The following is a 21,082-nucleotide window of genomic DNA, read 5'->3' on the forward strand; positions in this document are numbered from 1 at the left end:
ACCTTATCTGCTCCGCCTGATCCCCGGGCCCTTACCGAGCGGGGGTCCCCGGTCGGTCGTTCCCAGTTGGCCCCGACCGTGTCGGTCGGGGAACAAACAGAGGTCCGGCGTATCTCCGGTCGAAAAAGGAGGTCGGAGTCGGACTACGTCCCCACCTTGGCCAGGCCTTCCGGTCGGGGACTAGATCGTTCTCCCGACCTGTCATTAGGTATCTGGGCCGGCCCGCGAGACACGCGTTGTCGCTACGCCGTCTGCTGAACCGAGTTTTTGCTGGAAAGCGGGCTCATTGGGGATCCCGGGTTTATGACCCCGACAACACCGTTATATTTACAATGATCTAATAGTCCAAATTTAAAAGTACCACATATAATCTATATGTAAATACTGTTTTTCACCTATAATATTATAAATTAAACAATGTTTTGTTAGTATTTAAAAAAAAGGACCAGTACATGTGTTCGAATCAATATAAAAGTAATATTACCATAGCCACTTTAAAATTGATTCTTTTCCTATTTCAATAAACACATCCTCAAGAAAAAATATAAAAGGCATCTATACCAACAAAGTTCATAGAAAATATACAATCAAAAGCCATCAAACTACAATCGGAAAGATAATTTTGAGATAATTCTATCAATTCATGCAATCCTTACTTTTAAAATTATTTGTTTCAAAATTAATTCTGAATATAAAATTAAATTTACAAAAAATAGTTCTTTGAATTAAATATATGCAATATAATGAATTAAGTTAAAAAACCATGTCTCTTCCTCGCCACGTTGATGCCAGAAATTATGATGTAACGCTGTCTATGAAAAGATATAGTTAAAAATAAAAATAAAAAAAATAAGTAGAACAAGTTTCAATTAGACACCAATACCTCGGTGGGCATAAAAAATCATAAAACCACATTTGAACCTCAGGCGACTCCTTCCCCCCCGACATACTTCACACCTCGGCATTTCAACATGCTCTTTCACCATAGATCTACCATACCAACTCACTCCTTTTACCCTTACAGATTCTTAGCATCAGTGTTGATATCGACGAAAAGAAAATAGATAAACACATGTTGACTCTGACAATTGTGACTTATATTTGATGACTTTCGTAGCAGTGACCTAGCAAAAAAAAAAAAAAAAATCCAACAATCGATGTTACAAGTTTACAACAAAGTCACAAAAAGCATACTGTCTTACATCTAACTGGTCCATTGATTCCCTAATGTCCATGCGTGAAAGCCTAGCAGGCAACACAGATCATTTTTCCTTACGAGATCACGACATGATCAATATTAAGGTAGACTGACATAGGTAGCATGCTTTAGATTAGTAGCTCATTAGCGTTAATGGTGGTTTTATTGATTGAAAAGGCTTAAAGTGCCAATGGATGTTATTACAATGTTCGAACAGATGAGTGGCTAAAAGTAACTTGGATACTACTTTTATCGACCAAACAGAACCCACTAAAAGAAAACTGAAATGCTTATTGATTTGTCCTCAGTAGAAAATTGCTGGGCCGGATTGGGTTGGGAAAAAGAAGAGGCGGCCATTAAGAAACAAACAAAACTATTTAAAATTATAAGTATAAAATTATCGACAAAAAGCTAGGTAACCGCGTTAGTTCTGTAAATAAAGAGGTAAGCATACATGATACTCTATCCATTCTAAATTATAAGTCAATTTAACTTTTTTTTATATATAGATTTTGCTATGTATCTAGCAATTCGTTATATCTACTATTAAAATTAATATATCAAAAAAATCGACTTATAATTTGGAACGGCGAGAGTACTAAATAGTAACCGAACTGAAGCACCCAAACTGTACACGATCATATTTATCAAGCTAACAGTGACTCAATACCAAAAGAAAGGAGGTATATAACAGACACTGTTTTTTTTTCTTTTACTCAACACATAAATACTTATATAGTGTAATAAATAATGATAATAGATACAATATACTTATGAAGCACCTACGCAGCTTTCCCAGCAACCATATCTCGAGCTGAAACTGCCTCCTCCAGTTTGCTGGGCATACTATGCGATCACTTTGCGGGCGCAAGCATCCCATGTTCTTGCGATTTCTCGCAGTGACATGGGCTCAGCTAGACCCCGGAGCAATACACTGAACTTTGACTTAGCCTTCGTAGACAGGTCGTCTGAGTTACTGCTGCAACCACAGAGCACCACCGTGAGGTTTGTTTGCCGAAGCACGTAACATATATACAATAATATGCCACTACACGCACCATTGTTCATCAGGAAACTTGTCCAGGAGCACCGGGGAGCATTTTGGGTAGCTAGCAGGAACAAGCAACCTCAACGGCAAAATCGGACTCTGCCACGCATTCCAACATATGCAACAAAATGAGACAACCATACAAGCATGGACCCTTCAATCAAAAGTAGAAAGAAAAGAAACACAGCAAAGGTGTTTTGAGGCTGCCTCACCATCTGTGCTGAAGCAAACATGGATTTCAAGCTGGGGCTAACAGCAACAGCAGTGAATGTACATCTAATGACTGTCCCTTCGCCCCCCTCAGATGTAGTGAAGCACTCGGCATCATCCTCAGAGACATGGAGCTCTGTATCTATAAGCTGCTGGTTTATCTCCTGAATCTCCTCCATCAGAGCATGGTTTACCTACAAGGTAGCCAACAGTTTGGATAAGAGATAAACAATGTTTGCCCTTTTAAATCCAAATATGCAAGCCACGGACGACTATTTGTAAAACTAATGCTCTACATAGCTTATCAACAAAAATTTTAAAGAACCACACCTCAGCCCTTTGCCACTTGACACGTGAGGTTGCAGTTGATTGTAGCTCTGGAGTGCCAACACTATATGATTGCTTCAAGCTATCATTCACGCTTCCAGCCGATGACACATTAAGAGGCATAGCACTAGTGTCCCGCTTCATTTTCTTTGATGCACCACTCCCGTCATGAGTTATGAAGTTCCTGGCTTGCAAGCGGCACTTTGTCATAGCGACAAGATCTTCACCCACAGCAGCTCTAGAACCATTACCAGGCGCTGATCCAGCAATCCTGTCAATCATACTCACGACAGATCCAATATCGCTAACTGCAGCACTAAGGGACTCGCGCTGTGTTGTTCGCAACTGTATTGTAACACAAAATTTGAACATGAAACAGAATACCAAAATAGTGGAATAATAATATAGACCCGAATACCATCAAATAAAACTAATTTACTAAAGGATGCCAATGACTTCTTTGTATTATTACCATAAAAGGTTAACAGGCTATCAGAGAAACGTCTGGATTAGAAAGTGAGATAACGTCTTATGCTGCTTACACAATTTCGGATAGGCAAAAAGACAAGAGCCAGAAATAGAATGAAATCTGACTACTGTATTGACCATCATATCAAGAACTAGCTGATAAAAAAAATACATTGTACCAACTTTAATATGGTATCTCTAGAGGGCTTGCCAGGGGAAGGTGCCATATACCTACTCCTATAATAGCTGAACTTTTAGTCCACATTTTCTTTTATGCTAGTATGTTATGGAGATTTATAACCATATTAATCACGTTCAACAGAATGTTCCAAACAGAATTGATCAGGCAACTAATTGCCAAAAGAAAGTAAACATGAAGGTGGCAAGTTACTGACTGCTTTAAGCAAGCGATCGAGAGGCCTTTCTGCTGCTGATTTGGTTGGAACTTGAGTTGGTAGGTTAACCTGACTTCCATCAGCACTTGTGAATTCTGCAAGCAAGGGTGACGCTGATATACCTGGTGTGTTAACGGCTATAGATTGTGTCTGAGGTGCAAGGGATGTTTGCTGATGTCCAGCCTGCCCAGCACTAGTGAGCGAAGATAAGTTGGAGAGTGGTTTATCTGAATCCACTGGCATCGGTGATGGGGCAACAGGAGGGGATGGAGATGGGACAAATGGTGAGTTAGCTGAATGCAATGGTGTCCCGGTCTTCACTTGAGATTGCAACAGACTGTGCTGATCAACCTGAGGAGAATGGTGTGAAATTTGTGGGGACGATGCTTGGAGGTTTTGCGGAGAAGAAATTGGAAAGACACCACCCTGTTTTATCTGCTGATGATAATAGTTACGCTGGCTCAGCTGTTGATACATTCCAGATTTGATTGCAGCTCCTTGCCTAACCTTTAGCTCATTCACATCATTTCCAGAATGAAGCTGTGGAACCGGCATCTGCCCTTGCTGCTGTTGTTTCTGTAGTTGCTGTATTGGGAGCTGCTGTTGAAGCATTTGCTTTTGCTGTATCTGTTGCATCATCTGCTGACGCTGCTTCATTTGCTGACTTTGCATCATCTGATGCTCCTGATGTTGCTGCTTTAGCTGCTGCAATGAATTCGCATTTGCTTGCATGGCATTGGTATTAGTCTGCATTGTACTCATTGCATTGTTGGATATCATGTTACTACTGGACTGCTGCTGTGCATTCAATGCACCCTGCATGGGACCAGTGCTTCCCTGTTGCAACGCAGTACCCATAGAACCATGCTGCACAGGATTAAAATTGTTTCCCTGAGCATTCTCCAGATTAGAACCAGCCTGCGGTGCATTTGTGACATTTTGCTGTGTTGTTGGAACACCAAAGTTTGTTGCTTGAGGCGCAGGTACGTGCTGAATGCCAGGTGCTCCAGAGCTCTGTACTCCTGTGTTCATACTTGGTAAACTTGCTTGAGGCATCTGATTAGTATGACTATCATGCTGCTGCAAACCTTGGGAAGTCTGATGTTGCTGTGAAATGTTAGAGCTAGGAGCTTGCCCACCAGATTGCTGAAATGTTTGCTGTCCAGGTGCCTGCACAGGCTTCCTTCTTTGTGAACTTAGGATACTGAGAATTTGCCTCTCGTAAACAGGGATTTTTTCCCTAAAAGCTGGCTGAATGCTGCTCTTGTTAACTTGCAGGAAATGCAATGTGCGCTCCAACATTAATTTAAAGCCCTTCATCTTTTCATACTGCTCTGCTGACATTTGAGCAGGCATGTGGTTGTCAATATGTTGTATCTTCATGGATATCTTATTGTACAAATCATTCAATTCCGCAAAGTATTGGTCCTTTAAACTCTTAATCTGTGCACAAATGAATGAAAAACCGATAAATTGGTTGCCGAGGTTACACGCTGATATACTTAAGGTAAAAAAAAAAGAATAGAACAAGGCTTTCCATTAAGTCACAAGTATGACACAAGATCGATTGGTTGCCATTACAAGCATAGAATCTGGCACAAAAAGGGAAACTATGAAGTCCACTGAAGGAATCATGTGTTCTCTAGATCAACCCAATTAACTTAAAGAAACCGACTGCCTAAAGAAAGAAGTAGCCTTCATACATCTAGACACCAACTGCTCCATAGTACATATGGAGTTATGGAAACAGTCACACAGATTCCCTAAAATACTAAGGTCTGCCAGAAGATAGCACATCTACATGCAATGCTAAATATCTTTGTTATATGGATTTCAATTCCAACTTTATCTTAAAAAAGAGTGAAAACAAGGAGGGTTGTTTGGCAAAAGAACAGACCAATAGAAAGCAGTAAAAGGAATTTCGGGGAAACAGAAAGTGGAAATCATATCTGTAAAGGTGAAAGCAAGCTAAAAGTAATGCCAATGGGATTGTAGCATGCTTTACCATTTGATATAACTCCTCTTGCAAATCACCTGCGCTTGGATGACCAGTTTGAGCAGTGGAATCCACAGATGCTGCATAGAAAGCAAGGTTGTCAAAACTCAATCAGCACCAAGAACAAGCAATCAAGTAGCAACCTTGTACGGTATACAATGAGATGCAAATAGTGAGTGCAAAATTTCTGCACTTACTAGTGGAAAGAGTCAGACAGTGAATTAAAGGATAGAGGACAAAGAAATATTGCAGAGTAGCATTTGCAACAATACCAAACACAAATGAGAACACTGAAGAGTGAAGATCAACACAGAGGCACTGTACACTGTGGTATGTAACTGCATCAGAATTATGTATACATGATTGCCATTTCCAAAAAAATTTAGTCTAAACAATTAGAAGCTTGTTCTTCCAGCTCAAAAGGGTACCACAGAAGCTAAAATGCAAGTTTTATAGGACGGCGATTAGACCTGCTATGTTGTATGGTGCAGAATGTTGGCCTATAAAAAGACGACATGTTCAACAAATAAGTGTCGCGGAAATACGTATGTTGCATTGGATTTGCAATCATACAAGAAGGGATTGAGTTCGGAACGATGATATACGTGATAGATTAGGGATAGCACCAATTGAAGAAAAGCTTGTCCAACACCGGTTGAGATGGTTTGGACATGTCCAACGGAGACCTCCAGAGGCACCGGTGCATAGTGGAATCCTAAGCCAGGATAGTAACGTGAAGAGAGGCAGAGGAAGACCGAAGTTGACTTAGGTAGAGGCAATAAAAGGAGATTTGAAAGGATGGAATATACCCAAAGACTTAGCCTTAGATAGGAGTGCTTGGAAAACAGCTATTCACGTGCCTGAACCTTGATTGCTTCTGCTGGGTTTCAACTCTAGCCTACCCCAACTTGTTTAGGACTTAAATGCTTTGTTGTTGTTGTTCTTCCAGCTTAAGCATTGCCTTCAGAGAATAATGTGGAAAACAGAAAATTATTACTTATCCTTAAGAGCATCTCCAGCAGTCCACCATTCTCGTCTCCAATGAGAAAAGACAGCCATTTGGGGGATTTGGCTCACTCCAGAAGATGCCTGTTCTAGCCCCCAATGAGAACATTTTTTCGCTCAGCCCCTCAAAATCCATCCCACAGCCCCTCAAAGATGAAGGAACCCTCCATCCCCCCAATACCTAAGATTGTTGACGGGTGAACAAACTGTCACACGTCCACCTCCGCTTGCTTGCGCCGCCATCAAGAAACCGAACTCAAGCCACACCCTCTGGCACTATGCGAATGGAGCAGCGAGCTCCGACAGCTGCAGATAGGGCACCGACCTCCTTGTCGCAGCTCCGTTTCTCCAGTCACCGCCGCTGCCGTGCGTGTGTCGCCAGTAAGTCATGTGAGATGCACACCATGCAAGATTTACAGGCACTGGTGGGGCACGCGAGATACGTGGCACCGGAGGATGTTGTAAGTAGGGGCGACAGAGAAGGAAGAGGATCTGCTGGGTGGCAGGGGGGAGGCGTGGCGGTGGAGGGGAAGAGGTACACCGCGAGGGAGGGAGAAGACTGAGAGGGGAGAGGTGTGGCGGAGCGAAAGTGGTGCGCTGCGAGGAGAGGGGTGCAGCAGGTCAAGCATCCAGGTTGGGCCATACCCGCACGTAAGGATGAATAGGAGAGAAAAAAAAACACTGACAGGTGGGTCTGTTTTGGCATAGGTGATATTGGGGGTGGATTTTTCTCTCTGCTTGAGCAGTAGCCCTCAAGCCCCCATAAAAAAATTAAAATTAAAAAAAAACTGATAAGTGGGTCTGTTTTGGCATAGGAGATATTGGGGGGTGGATTTTTCTCACTCTGCTGGAGCAGTAGCCCTCAAGCCACCATAAAAAAGATTTAGGCTCCCCCCAATAACTTCCTTTTGGAGGTAGATTTTTCTCACTCCGCTGGAGATGCTTTAAGATGGCTAAAACTGCAAGTGGAACCAGAAGTTTTCTTCGTATCTAGTTACAACAATGATAGTAACTTAGTAAGCATAACAAGGCCTCGGCTTCAAGAAAAAATGCACAAAAAGGCTTGCACAGGACTATGGGGAAACGTTAAGGGTACAATAATAGTAAAAGACTGCAAGGACCCTATATGAGGAACTTACTACTGGGTGCTTCTTGGAGGCCCCTCTGTGGCTGAACGTATTGCTTTTGTTGATCAATATTATTTTGTTGCAAGAGCATGCCAGCTGAAGTTTGGAGCCTTTGTTGCATTCCCAATTGTTGCTGCACTTGATTAGGCTGAGACTGGAACTGCGACATCATATGTTGCTGAGGTTGCTGAAGCTGGTTCTGCTGAGACTGAGGTTGCATCAAACCCATTGATGTCTGCTGAGCATGCTGTTGCTGCTGTGGTTGCTGAATTGGCTTTTGCTGCTGTAACATATGCATACGGACATTTGGCGCGGTTCCAAGAAGCTGCTGCTGCTGCTGCAGATTTTGCTGCTGCTGTTGATGTAGACTTGACATATTTCCCTGGTTCGCCAATTGTTGTGCCTGGTGCAAGGGCATAGATTGCTGGTTCATCATCTGCTGTGTTTGCTGCATATTCAAAAGATTATTTGACTGAACTGGTAGCCTTTGTTGCTGTTGCATCTCCACAGCACCACTCTGCTGATTCATTAACTGATTTTGCTGTAAATTTGACTGCTGCCCCATTAATTGTTGTGGCTGCTGTTGCAAAGGAATGTTGGGCTGTTGTATTGGCTGAGTTTGCTGCAGAGAAGGCTGCTGGTGCATGGACTGTGCATGTTGTTGCTGCCTCACTACAGATTGTGTAGGCTGCTGGAGGAATGATTGCACAGATTGTTGTACTGAATTCAATGGATTCTGTTGAATACCACTCTGTGTAGCTGACTGCATCGCCATGGACTGAGTTTGTGGAATGGTGGTCTGCCCAGGCTGAAGGCCAGATGACATTTGCATCATGGGCTGCTGTGAAGATTGCATCTGTGTTGACTGCAACAAAGTTTGCTGCTGCTGAATGTGCGGTTGCATAAGTGAATTCTGCTGCAATTTCTGGTTCATCAACAATTTCTGCTGTTGATAAATTAACTGATTATGTGCTTGTTGTTGTTGTTGCTGCTGCTGCTGCCTGCCTGCCATTTGTCTTTGTGCAGCATACATATCTTGTGGAGTACCTTGTGCTAAACCATTGTTCATGGTATTTTGTGGCATGCCAGACAGATTCTGCAGCGTCGATGTCTGGCTGACACTCGACAAGTTCTGACCAAGACTAGGAAGCGAACCTTGAACAGATGTAGAAGCATTTGGCTGCCGTGTCTGTTGCTGAGACATCAACGGGATAGCTGATGACTGTGCTGGATTACTACCTTGTGGAGGAAGGCCAGGTGCTGTTTTAGAAAATATATACCATATGAATGTTAAGGCAAGGAATGCTTACATTAAAATTGTAACAAGGATGCAGAAGCACTCAATGCAACATATTACACATAAAATTGACAGTGAGCTTCTGCATTTCTGAAGAGAAAAAAATAGGGAAGTATACTGCAAGCAATTAGGAACTGAGTAATTGATTCACATCTGAAAAGAAAAGTACAGTGGTATAATTATTTAGAATGCATGTGCATCACTTTGATGGATAAGTCTGGCTGGTCTGGTCTTTGTGGGGCTGCTGGCTGTTGCTGCCACAAGGACAACATCTTGATGACAGCATCTTAGCATCTTAGATTAGCATCTTGGCATATACTTAGCTGGCTAGCAGCCTATAAATATATATCCCCAACCCCTCAGGTTGGCATGGCATTGAGAAATAAACCAGAAAATTGCCCCAACTCCTAGTGTCCTCCTCTCTCGATGAGAGTAAGAATTCTGCTACTACCAAGAGTAAGAATTCAGCGACAAACAACTGGTATCGGAGCCGTATTATCCTGTAGCCTGAGCATCTCCTGCTCATCTTCTTTCCCAGCCTCACAACAGCCCCAGCTAAGAGCAGCAGCTCCGGCCGCTCCTGCTCACTCCTCTCCCTCTGCGCAGACGTCTGAAGCAGCCCTCTCCCCACGCAGCAGCACCCCGGTAGCACGTCATGTCCGCAGGGCAGTCTCAGCGCTCGGTCGCCTCGAGCACGCGGCATCGGCAGGAGGCCGAACTTGCCGCGGCAGAGGAACGCGAGCGAGCGGCGGCAGAGACCGCTGCGGCGGCGGCAAGGGCGTCGAGGCTGGCAGCGGCGGAGCTGGCAGCAGCCAGAGCAGAGGCGGATGCAGCGCGTGCGGCGGCAACAGAGGTCGAGGCCCTGCGCGGCAGCATCAGCAGCTCCGTTTCTGCTGACGACAGCGCCGGCGCGGACCTCGAGCTGCTGGGGAGGGAGGCGGGACGAGCGCGGCGACAGCCCAGACAGGCGCGGACGCGCCAACGGCGCTCCTGGAGGAGGCGCGCACGGCGGTGGCGCTCCTAGAGGAGGTGCGCACGGCAACGGTGGCGGACGGGTCGATGGAGAGCGCGGCCTTCACAGGCAGCGTGGCTCTCTCTCCCCGGATCGGTACCGTGGTTACCACGGGCTCTAGGCTGTAGTCAGGGATGTCGGCCCCGGCGGTGCGTGGCCTACCCTCACTAAGACCAACTACGTCGAATGGGCTGCGGTGATGAGGGTAAAGCTCTAGGTGCGGCACATGTGGGAGGCAGTCCGGTACGGCGACGTCGACTACGACCTAGATCGACGGGCGCTGGATGCCCTCATCGCTGCAGTCTCGCCCGAGATGCAGTTCTCGCTTACCAACAAGCGGACTACCAAGGAGGCTTGGGATGCCATCGTTGCAACACGCATCGGCAGCGACCGCGCCCGCAAGTCCACACTGCAGGCACTTCACAAGGATTGGGAGAACCTGGCCTTCAAGCCAAGTGAGGACGTTGATGACTTTGCTCTCCGTCTCAACACTCTGTTGCAGAAGATGGTGTAGTTCGGCGATGACACCTACGGCGAGGAGAGAGTTGTCGAAAAGCTCTTCTGCTGCGTCCCCGAGAAGTACAAGCAGATGGCTCGCTCGATCGAGTCCCTGTTGGATCTCTCCACGATGTCGATCAAGGAGGCGATAGGTCGTCTCAAGGTCGTCGACAGCGATGAGCCACAGTCTCTCTGATGGGATAAGTCTCATGTGTGGGCTGGTCTTTGTGGGGCTGTGCTAGTCACATGGTCCTTGTGGCTGCATGGTCTGTTTTTAGGACAGCATCTTAGAGGACAGCATATTAGCATCTTAGACTAGCATCTTGGCATATGCTTGGCTGGCTAGCAGCCTATAAATATGTATCCCCAACTCCTCAGGTTGACATGGCATTGAGAAATAAACCAGAAAATTGCCCCAACTCCTAGTGTCATCCTCTCTCAATGAGAGTAAGAATTCTGCTATTACCAAAAGTAAGAATTCAGCGACTAACAAGTGGTATCAGAGCCGTACTATCCTGTAGCCTAAGCATCTCCTGCTCATCTCCTTTCCCAGCCGCACAACAGCCCCAGCTAGGAGCAGCAGCAGCTCCGGCCGCTCTTGCTCACTCCTCTCCCTCTGCGCAGACGAGCAGCAGCTCATCTGAAGCAGCCCTCTCCTCACGCAGCAGCCCCCCGATAGCGCGTCATGTCCGCAGGGCAGTCTCAGCGCTCGGTCGCCTCGAGCACGCGGCATCGGCAGGAGGCCGAACTTGCCGCGGCAGAGGAACGCGAGCGAGCGACGGCAGAGACCGTTGCGGCGGCGGCAAGGGCGTCGAGGCTGGCAGCGGCGGAGCTGGCAGCAGCCAGAGCGGAGGCGGAAGCAGCGGCAGCGACGGATGCAGCGCGTGCGGCGGCAGCAGAGGTCGAGGCCTTGCGCGGCAGCATCAGCAGCTCCGTTTCTGCTGACGACAACGCCGACACGGACCTCGAGTTGCTGGGGAGGGAGGCAAGACAAGCGCGGGCGGCGCAGTGGGCAGCCGCGCACGCCCACGAGAGCGGCGGCAGCCCCGACAGGCGCGGACGCGCCGGTGGCTCTCCTGTAGGAGGCGCGCACAGCGGCGGCGCTCCTGGAGGAGGCACGCACGGTGACGGTGGCAGACGGGTCGATGTAGAGCGCGGCCTTCACAGGCAGCGTGGCTCTCTCCCCGGATCGGTACCGTGGTTACCACGGGCTCCAGGCTGTCGTCAGGGACGTTGGCCTCGGCGGTGGGTGGCCTACCCTCACCAAGACCAACTACGTCGAGTGGGCTACGGTGATGAGGGTAAAGCTCCAGGTGCGGCACATGTGGGAGGCAGTCCGGTACGACGACGTCGACTACGACCTAGATCGATGGGCATTGAATGCCCTCATCGCTGCAGTCCCGCCCGAGATGCAGTTCTCGCTTACCAATAAGCGGACTGCCAAGGAGGCTTGGGACGCCATCGCTGCGGCACGCATTGGCAGCGACCGCGCCCACAAGTCCACACTGCAGGCACTTCGCAAGGAGTGGGAGAACTTGGCCTTCAAGCCAGGTGAGGACGTTGATGACTTCGCTCTCTGTCTCAACACTCTGTTGCAGAAGATGGTGCAGTTCGGCGATGACACCTACGGCGAGGAGAGAGCTGTCGAAAAGCTCTTCCGCTGCGTCCCCGAGAAGTACAAGCAGATGGCTCGCTCGATCGAGTCTCTGCTGGATCTCTCCACGATGTCGATCGAGGAGGCGATAGGTCGTCGACAGCGATGAGCCACGGTCCCTCTCGGGGCCCATCACCACTGGCGGGAAGCTCCTTCTCACTCGGGAGCAGTGGCTTGCCAGCCAAGGTGACCGGAAGAAGGGGGAGCCTTCTTCCGCGACAGGCAGCCGCAAGCGTGGCAAGCCGCACAAGGCACGCAGAGACGCCCAGGCCGGGGCGCGAGGACATGCCGAGGGTGATGCCCGCGGAGGCGCCCAGGGCGGCACCGCCGGCAGGCACAAGCCGGCACGAGACGACGCCTGCCGCAACTGCGGCCAGCTTGGTCATTGGGCCAAGGACTGTCGACAGCCACGACGCGGCCAGACCCACGTCGCACAGGCGGAGGTGGAGCCGGCTCTGTTCATAGCACATGCAAGCATCGAGCTACCTCCAGCGGCACTGGCCGCAGCGGCTCTCCTCCACCTTGACGAGCCAAAAGCACACGCCCTCCTCGGCGACGGCTCCGGCAACGACAAAACTGACGGGTGGTGCCTCGACACTGGCGCCACCCATCACATGACCGGTCGACGGGAGTTCTTCACCGAGCTTGACTCTAGCATCCGAGGTTCCGTCAAATTTGGGATGCCTCCGGCGTGGAGATCAAGGGCGTCGGCTCCGTCATCTTCACCGCCGTGTCTGGTGAGCACAAGCTACTCACCGGAGTCTACTACATCCCCGCGTTGAGGAACTCCATCATCAGCTTGGGACAGCTGGATGAGAACGGTTCGCGCGTGGTGGTTGAGGATGGAGTCATGAGGATTTGGGATCGCCGTCGTCGCCTTCTTGCCAAGGTATCCAGAAGCGCAAATCGACTCTACATCCTTAACGCGCAGGTGGCACAACCCCTCTGTCTCGCTTGCTCGTCGGGATGACGAGGCGTGGCAATGGCACGAGCACTTCGGGCACCTTCACTTCGAGGCCCTAAAGCGGCTCAGTGCCACAGAGATGGTGCGAGGCCTGCCGTGCCTCGACCATGTGGAGCAGCTCTGCGACGTCTGCGTGTTGACGAAGCAGAGGCGACTCCCCTTTCCCCAGCGGGCGAGCTTTCGTGCCAAGGAGAGGGTCGAGCTTGTGCACGGAGACTTGTGTGGCCCGGTGACACCGGCCACACCGGGAGGACGACGCTACTTTCTGCTGCTCGTCGACGACCTCTCTCGCTACATGTGGGTGATGGTCCTCGACAGCAAGGGAGAGGTTGTGGACGCCATCCGGCTCTCGCAGGCTGCTGCGGAGGCAGAGTGCGGCCGCAAGCTGCGCGTGCTGCGCACCGACAACGGCGGCGAATTCACGGCGGCTGAATTCGCGTCGTACTGCGCTGATGAGGGCATTCAGCGCCACTACTCCGCGCCGTACAGCCCGCAGCAGAACGGCGTCGTCGAGCGGTGCAACCAGACGATTGTGGGGATGGCTCGGGCCCTTCTCAAGCAGAGAGGGATGCCGGCTGTCTTCTGGGAAGAGGCGGTGGTGGCGGCCATCTACATCCTCAACCGCTCGCCTACCAAGGCGCTCGACAGCAGGACGCCGTACGAGGCTTGTCATGGGCGCAAGCCGACGGTCACCCACTTGCGGGTCTTCGGCTACCTCGCGTTTGCCAAGGAGCTTGGCCACATCAGCAAGCTCGACAACATGTGCACTCCGGGAGTGTTCATCGGCTACGCAGAGGGCTCGAAGGCCTACCGCATCCTCGACCCGAAGACACAGCGTGTGCGCACGGCGCGCGACGTTGTGTTCGACGAAGGGCGAGGATGGGCGTGGGACAAGGCGGTGGACGACGGCTCGGCTCCGACGTACGACGACTTCACTATCGAGTACGTCCACTTCGAGGGAGCTGGGGGAGTAGGCAACTCTTCTTCGGTGAGCGCGTCTACCCCAGTCCCCGAGCCTCCACCGACCCCGACGCCTGCTACTCCGACAGCACCACGCTCTCCAGCCAGGACCTCGGCTACGATGAGTCCTTCGCCGGCTCCACCACAGCCGGCACCGCCACGCACTCCAGCACCGACAGGCACCTCTACGGGCACGTCTACTCCAACACCAGCTCGTGTCGAGCACAGCCCGATTGAGCTCGCTACTCCGCTCTCTCACGACGAGGAGCGCATCGACGCGTACCACGACGACGAGCCGTTGCGGTACCGTACGATGGAGAACCTTCTCGGTGACCAACCGGTGCCGGACCGGTGCCCTCACGACCTGGAGGCGCAGTTGCACCTTGCGTGTGACGACGGCGAGCCTCGGTCCGTTTGCAGAGGCCAAAGAGACACGCGGCATGGCGCGCCGCGATGCAATTGGAGATGGATGCGGTTGAGAAGAACCGCACCTGGGAGCTTGCTGACCTTCCTCGTGGTCACCGCGCGATCACCCTTAAGTGGGTGTACAAGCTGAAGAGGGATGAAGTCGGCGCCATCGTCAAGCACAAGGCTCGCTTGGTGGCACGAGGTTTCGTGCAGCAGGAGGGGGTCGACTTTGACGAAGCCTTTGCTCCTGTGGCACGGATGGAGTCCGTGCGACTCCTTGCGCTAGCTGCCTAGGAGGGCTGGCGTGTTCATCACATGGACGTCAAGGTCGGCGTTCCTTAACGGCAACTTGAAGGAGGAGGTCTACGTGCACCAGCCGCCGGGATTTGCGATCCCCGGCAAGGAGGGCAAGGTGCTCCGGCTGCGCAAAGCCCTCTATGGCTTGCGGCAGGCACCGAGGGCGTGGAATGCCAAGTTGGATTCCACGCTAAAAGGGATAGGCTTCGAGCAAAGCACGCACGAGGCGGCCATCTACCGACGGGGCAATGGAGGAAATGCTCTGCTGGTGGGTGTCTACGTCGACGACTTGGTGATCACCGGCACCAAGGATGCGGAGGTGGCGGCATTCAAGGAAGAGATGAAGGCCACCTTCCAGATGAGTGACCTGGGGCCTCTCTCTCTTCTACCTGGGAATCGAGGTGGCAACCAGGATGACTCCGGGATCACGCTTCGACAGACCGCCAACGCCAAGCGCGTCGTTGAGCTAGCTGGGCTCACCGACTACAACCCAGCTCTCACTCCGATGGAGTAGAGGCTGAAGCTGAGCCGCGCAGCACGACGGAGGAGGTGGACGCTACGCAGTACCCGGCGTCTTGTGGGGAGCCTTCGCTACCTCCGCCCACCCACAACGGCCGGACTTGCATTCTCCGTCGGCTACGTTAGTCAGTACATGCAGCGACCGACAACGGAGCATCCAGCAGGCTGTGAAGAGGATCATCCGCTACGTTGCGGGGACTCTCGATCACGGACTCTACTACCCTAGGTGCCCTGGGGCGGCACACTTCGTCAGGTAACAGCGACAACGACCACAACCGGCGACATCGACACCAGCAGAGCACGAGCGGGATCCTCTTCTTCCTCGGCAAGTGTCTCGTTAGCTGGCAGTCGGTCAAGCAGCAGGTGGTGACCCTATCCAGCTGCGAGGCCAAGTACATAGCAGCCTCCACCGGCTTCGACTCAGGCGCTCTGGCTTGCTCGACTGCTCGGTGATCTCCTCGGCAGACACTAGAGCGGTGGAGCTCAGGGTGGACAGTAAGTCCGCTCTGGCCCTAGCAAAGAACCCCGTGTTCCATGAACGCAGCAAGCACATCCGGGTGAGGTACCACTTCATCCGAGGCTGTTTGGAGGAAGAGAGCATCAAGGCGAGCTACATCAACAAAGGACCAGCTTGCGGACCTGCTCACCAAGCCCCTTGGGAGGATCAAGTTCCTTGAGCTCTACTCGAGGACCGGGATGGTTCAACTTTCCCACAGGACGACGCACAAGACTTAGGAGGAGAATGATGGATAAATCTGGCTGGTCTGGTCTTTGTGGGGCTACTGGCTGTTGCTGCCACAAGGACAGCATCTTAGCATCTAGGACAGCATCTTAGAGGACAGCATCTTAGACTAGCATCTTAGCATCTTAGACTAGCATCTTGGCATATGCTTGGCTGGCTAGCAGCCTATAAATATGTATCCCCAACCCCTCAGGTTGGCATGGCATTGAGAAATAAACCAAAAAATTGCCCCAACTCCTAGTGTCATCCTCTCTCGATGAGAGTAAGAATTCTGCTACTACCAAGAGTAAGAATTCAGCGACTAACACACTTTACAACCCCAACAATTAATAAGCATTCCCTCTATTCCAAAATGTATAGTGTTTTGGTTTGTGCTTTTGTCCTAAAACTTCTGTAACTTTGATCAAGTTTATATAAAAAATATATTAACATATACAATCTATATTACAAAGAAAATGCACTATGGAGACATATCTCATGGTGGATTAAACGGATTTTTGATGTTGTAGATGTTGGTGCATTTTTCTATTTTGACTTACGATAAAGCTAAAACAACCTACGTTTTGGGGGCGGAAGAATAACATCTAAGGCCCTTTACGGTAAAAAAATATCTAAGGCCCTGGATTCAAAGTATTTTCTGAGTATTGGAAAACTATTATGGTTCTGCAAAAAAAACTTTGGTTTTGGAAAGCTATTGGGCGTTTGGATGCAACAAACCTTCTAGTTTTCAAAGACATGGTATTGTTAAAATTTTAGTCTTTTTGAACTTTGAGATACTCCACTCAAGACCTTTGCTAAAATTGTAGTCTTTGGAAGTTTTAGATACTCCACTCCACTCATAACCTCTGTAAACGACAGTTTTGCACACTTTTATCTTATAAAACTACAGTTACTTCATACCATAGTTTTTCTAAAACTACGGCATCCAAACAGGCACTATATTATGATAGCCAATAAACTTTAGCAATAACAAATTTGCCCTTTAAAACAATAAAGCGACAAAAAAATAGTAAGATGCAAATATGAAACATATTAGGAAGCAAGTGAAAATAAAAAGCATGCATTCCACCAGTGAGAAGTAAACTCTCTTAATGTGGAAAACTTAACTATGCCCTGAATATCTTGCCTGCATTCTTTTTTTTTTGAGAAGCAAATACATTGATAGCACAAAAAAAAAAAGGTGTGATGTTGCATTTGATGTGTATGGTACCTGGACCAGGAGGGTTCTGATTTGGAATCACTTGAGCATTTCCAGGGTTCTGTTGGGTCTTTGTCTGACTTTCCATGGACAGCATTCTCAGAGAAATCTTCCGCAAATAATCAGACTGAGTGATACAAAACAAAGGATTTAAGTTGTGGTTTTTGCATTAATACAATTTACATGTGCAAGTTGCATGGGCCCATGATATTTTGATACCACGCCTCCTAAATATGATTAGCAGAGTATCCATGCATTGCCCCATCATGTATTTTACCATGATAAAAAGATCTATAAGCATCTAAAATTTACCTAAAAGCCTTTAAGATTGTCATAGATCAAATGTCCATATCATTGACCCACCCCATGACTAAACATTCTGACTCTGTACGGGAGCGTACTAGAGTTAGGTTAAATGTACCTGGTTGGTGGCTGCAGTATAGATTTTCTCTTCAAATCGCACGGCAATTTTGTGAAGCTCAGTCAGTCCTTCTGGTATTGATACTGGCAGGTGCTTCTTCAGAGTCTCCATTCTATACATATATAATGCAAGAAGTGATATATTGAGAGATACACTGATAAATGTGTTTGATTACCATTTAATTAGTCCAGTAAACCAGAAGCCCCAGTACATGTACAAAAATAATAGTTCACTAGTGGAAACAGTGGGCATGGAATTTGTGGACCGCTAATGCACATACATATTTTTGAACCGAACGAACAACTAGGGTAAAAATGGACACATTCAAGTGGCAACTAGGGTAAAATTTAAGTGCTGGCAAGGGTAAAATGGACACATTCCATGGGCAGGCATATACATGAGTTAATAATTGGTTGGCAGAAAAAGACTCGGGTCATACCGCATAACCAATGCTAAAAGGTCCTACACAAGATGAGGGTCTAGGAAGAATATGGTTTTACCCTTTCTTATTTTGCAAGGAGGTTGACAAATTGGAGAAAGTCAGCAGCCTACCGCTACGCCATGCCTACCCTCCACTAGGGGATAGAGAAGTGTTTGGAAAGAAAAAAAAAACAATCACATTATGAGTTGTCGCATTCTACACCCATACTCAAACTCAAATGTTGCGATATGCAGTTGCATATGTTTCTATGTGTGTTTATTGTGCAGAGATGGCTTTATAAAGATTTTTTTTTTGAATCTTATAGCAAGCAAACAGGTAGTCAAGTAGTTTCTACTGATAATTTTAATGCGACTGTATGGATCCATATGTCACGAACAAACACGACTGTATGGATCATATGTCACGAACAAACACGACTGTATGGATCATATGTCACGAACAAACGAGTAGGTGATTCGTGGGTAAACAAACAAGAGAAAGGTAGACGAATTGTTAGGTCCAAGTGTGAATTGTTAGGTCCAAGTGCAAGGATGGTTCAGCAGGTCTAAGTACATGGATGCATCAGCAAACCCTACCCAGCAAGCACGATACTGTCTATCTAATCTAAATAAAGAGGGAAGCAGGTGTACACGGATCGAATCGATCGAATCGTAAAAGAAGCCACATGGATCCGCCACGGCGGAAGGAAAAGATTGCAGTTGCTTGACAATTCCCATTAGGGGGAGGAGGGAGGGAAGGAAGATGGAGAGGACGTACATCTTATTGACGATCCTGTGGCGCGCCTCGGGCTGAAGCTGGGTGCGCCAGTCGCTTCCGGCGGGGGCAGCCGCGTTAGGGTCGACGCCGCCGGCGGCAGCGACGGCGGCAGGGTCGGCGCCCTGCGTGGGGCGCCAGTTGGCGGCGCCGTCCATGGTTTTCCGCCCTAGGGACTCGGGCGCCTCTCTTGCTCTTTCTGATTTGTTTGCTGGCTTCGATCGATCTGCTGAGCGACGACGGAGGGAGCACTTTCCCCCAGCTCCCCTCTGATAAGCAGGAGGGGAGCAACCGAGGTAGCGGCGACGACGAAATCGATTGTAGCGAGGAGGGGCAGGGGCGGAGGAGCGACCAGGAATTGAGGAAAGCCAACACGTCACGACTCACGAATCAGGATGCTGGATTTATCTATTAAAAAAAAAGAATCAGGATGCTGGATGCGCCATCTTCTCCCTTTATGTGGGCGTCTCGTCGATTCGCCCCGTTCTTTGAGTTTGTTTTCGTAGGAGTTTGATTGGCTGATAATGATCGACAGAAAAAATATCGCTCGTTGGCTGAAAAAATACGAATTATAAGTTAAATAAGTTTAAACGAACAGGACGATTAAAGTGAGCAAGTCAAGGCTCATGGGCCCCAATATTAGCCCTATAATAATTCTATGTCTATATCTATACATATATCATATATCTATTTTCTCTAATTATTTTTACATGTTGTATTAGCTTTGTTCTAAATTAAATATTTGTATTTGTATCTATGACCACCAATTCAAATATATATATATGGTTCATAACACAATATTGATATTTTTAGATTCACTATTGAAAAGGATCTAGCACGCGGGTGACTAGGTCTGTTAAAACAAAACTCAATCGCGACGGTCAGTAACAGGTGCGGCACTACTGCACTTTTACGCAATGAGCAAAACTACGGTGGTGTCGTGTATCAGAGTACCTCGAAGGCACAATTCAAAAACTACCTAATAAAACTTAGGTCGAGTAAATTACTAATGCTTCTGGAGTAGTGTTGAACATATTTCACCATTTGAATGAGGTCACAAGCTTATACGCAAATAGATTGGAAGCAAACCTTGGAATCACCAACAAACAAGTAGAGCACAACACAAATAGTAAGAATACAAGAGACTAGGTGTTTATCTCGTGGTTCAGCTTGCCACTAAGGCTTGCCTACCTCCACGTTGCTAAGGAAGACGCCAAACGACATACTACCCCAGGGTGACAATTGGGAATAGAAACAATTGCCAAAAAACAACACATACTAAGATTCTCAACTTGTGGCATAATTAGTCTACGTCCTGTTTTTCAGCAGTACTTTTCAGCGAAGGAATAATATTTTTCTCACAACAAATCAGCATAAACAGCACCATAAGCCAAATTCCTAGTAAAAAGAAAGATAAAAACCTAATGGGTGCGCGTGAGTGCAAGGTGTATATGCATGTGAGAGGAAGGCATATAAGCAAAGACAATGTTTGCACCTAGTTCTAAACGCCATGTTTATAACTGGTTGCTGAATTTCTCTATAGCGATAGAGACTTATTAACCAAGATCAAAACACCATGCTTATCCCAAGGCTATTAACTCTTTATAGCATATAAGAAAAATAAAAGTGCATTGCAAAGCTTATAAATCAATCAATGTCATTTGAAAATAAAATAGCAAGCAAGGTTTATAGAACTAGATGATGATGGTTTGCAATCAAGTTTAAACACCACTTTCACACAAGATTGTGATAGGAAAATGCCCATGAAGCACTAACATGGATACAAAAGCATTCATCATAAAGCATAGAGAACAACCAAGCAAACTATATGCGAAGCATGACTGGAATGCAAAGAAGGTGCAAGACATTATGATGATGACAAAATGCAATATATGCAGAAAAAACAAATATGAACATGAACATGTTGATGGTCTAAAAATAAAACAAGCATAGAATAATTAGTTACAAGTTAATCATCGTAAGGTGGTGCCATACATTTTATTCTCTAAAAGAAACAAAAACTCAATGAACGGGTTGCCTCTTGAAAAGCACTTCATCTAAAGTCATAAAGTTAGACTCTCTCACATACCTTCTCATTGTCACAAAGCCATGGTCCTTTATGCAAGAACTAAAGGTGTCCATG

General features: G+C 48.0%; 1 protein-coding gene across 2 annotated transcripts; it reads right to left on the reverse strand.

Annotated features, from left to right (window-relative positions):
- Positions 1 to 1,756: 1,756 nt before the first annotated feature.
- On the reverse strand, positions 1,757 to 19,336 carry LOC136477076 (mediator of RNA polymerase II transcription subunit 15a-like). Of its 2 annotated transcripts, none has more exons than XM_066475092.1 (10): positions 18,943 to 19,336; positions 17,745 to 17,856; positions 17,336 to 17,450; positions 7,787 to 9,034; positions 5,652 to 5,722; positions 3,647 to 5,089; positions 2,787 to 3,128; positions 2,459 to 2,650; positions 2,257 to 2,345; positions 1,757 to 2,174 (listed from the first exon to the last, which is right to left on the reverse strand). In XM_066475092.1, exons 1-10 carry the CDS (start codon positions 19,095 to 19,097, stop codon positions 2,045 to 2,047), a joined length of 3,897 nt encoding a protein of 1,298 aa, XP_066331189.1. In that variant the 5' UTR covers positions 19,098 to 19,336; the 3' UTR covers positions 1,757 to 2,044. The 2 variants fall into 2 exon arrangements, with proteins under 2 accessions (XP_066331189.1, XP_066331188.1); XM_066475091.1 differs by having other exon boundaries at positions 1,757 to 2,177.
- Between the last annotated feature and the right edge of the window lie 1,746 nt (positions 19,337 to 21,082).

Source organism: Miscanthus floridulus, chromosome 8, assembly GCF_019320115.1.
Source record: "Miscanthus floridulus cultivar M001 chromosome 8, ASM1932011v1, whole genome shotgun sequence".
In the NCBI taxonomy this organism is placed as follows: domain Eukaryota; kingdom Viridiplantae; phylum Streptophyta; class Magnoliopsida; order Poales; family Poaceae; genus Miscanthus; species Miscanthus floridulus.

What these genes read in the sequence shown, in the direction of transcription:
- LOC136477076 (XM_066475091.1), bottom strand. Translation starts at nt 19,097, where the DNA reads ATGGACGGCGCCGCCAACTGGCGCCCCACGCAGGGCGCCGACCCTGCC. An exon ending in TCAGAACCCTCCTGGTCCAG is followed by an intron (nt 9,035 to 17,335) that starts GTACCATACACA and finishes TTTCTAAAACAG; the next exon opens with CACCTGGCCTTCCTCCACAA. An exon ending in TGTTTGCTTCAGCACAGATG is followed by an intron (nt 2,346 to 2,458) that starts GTGAGGCAGCCT and finishes AATGCGTGGCAG; the next exon opens with AGTCCGATTTTGCCGTTGAG.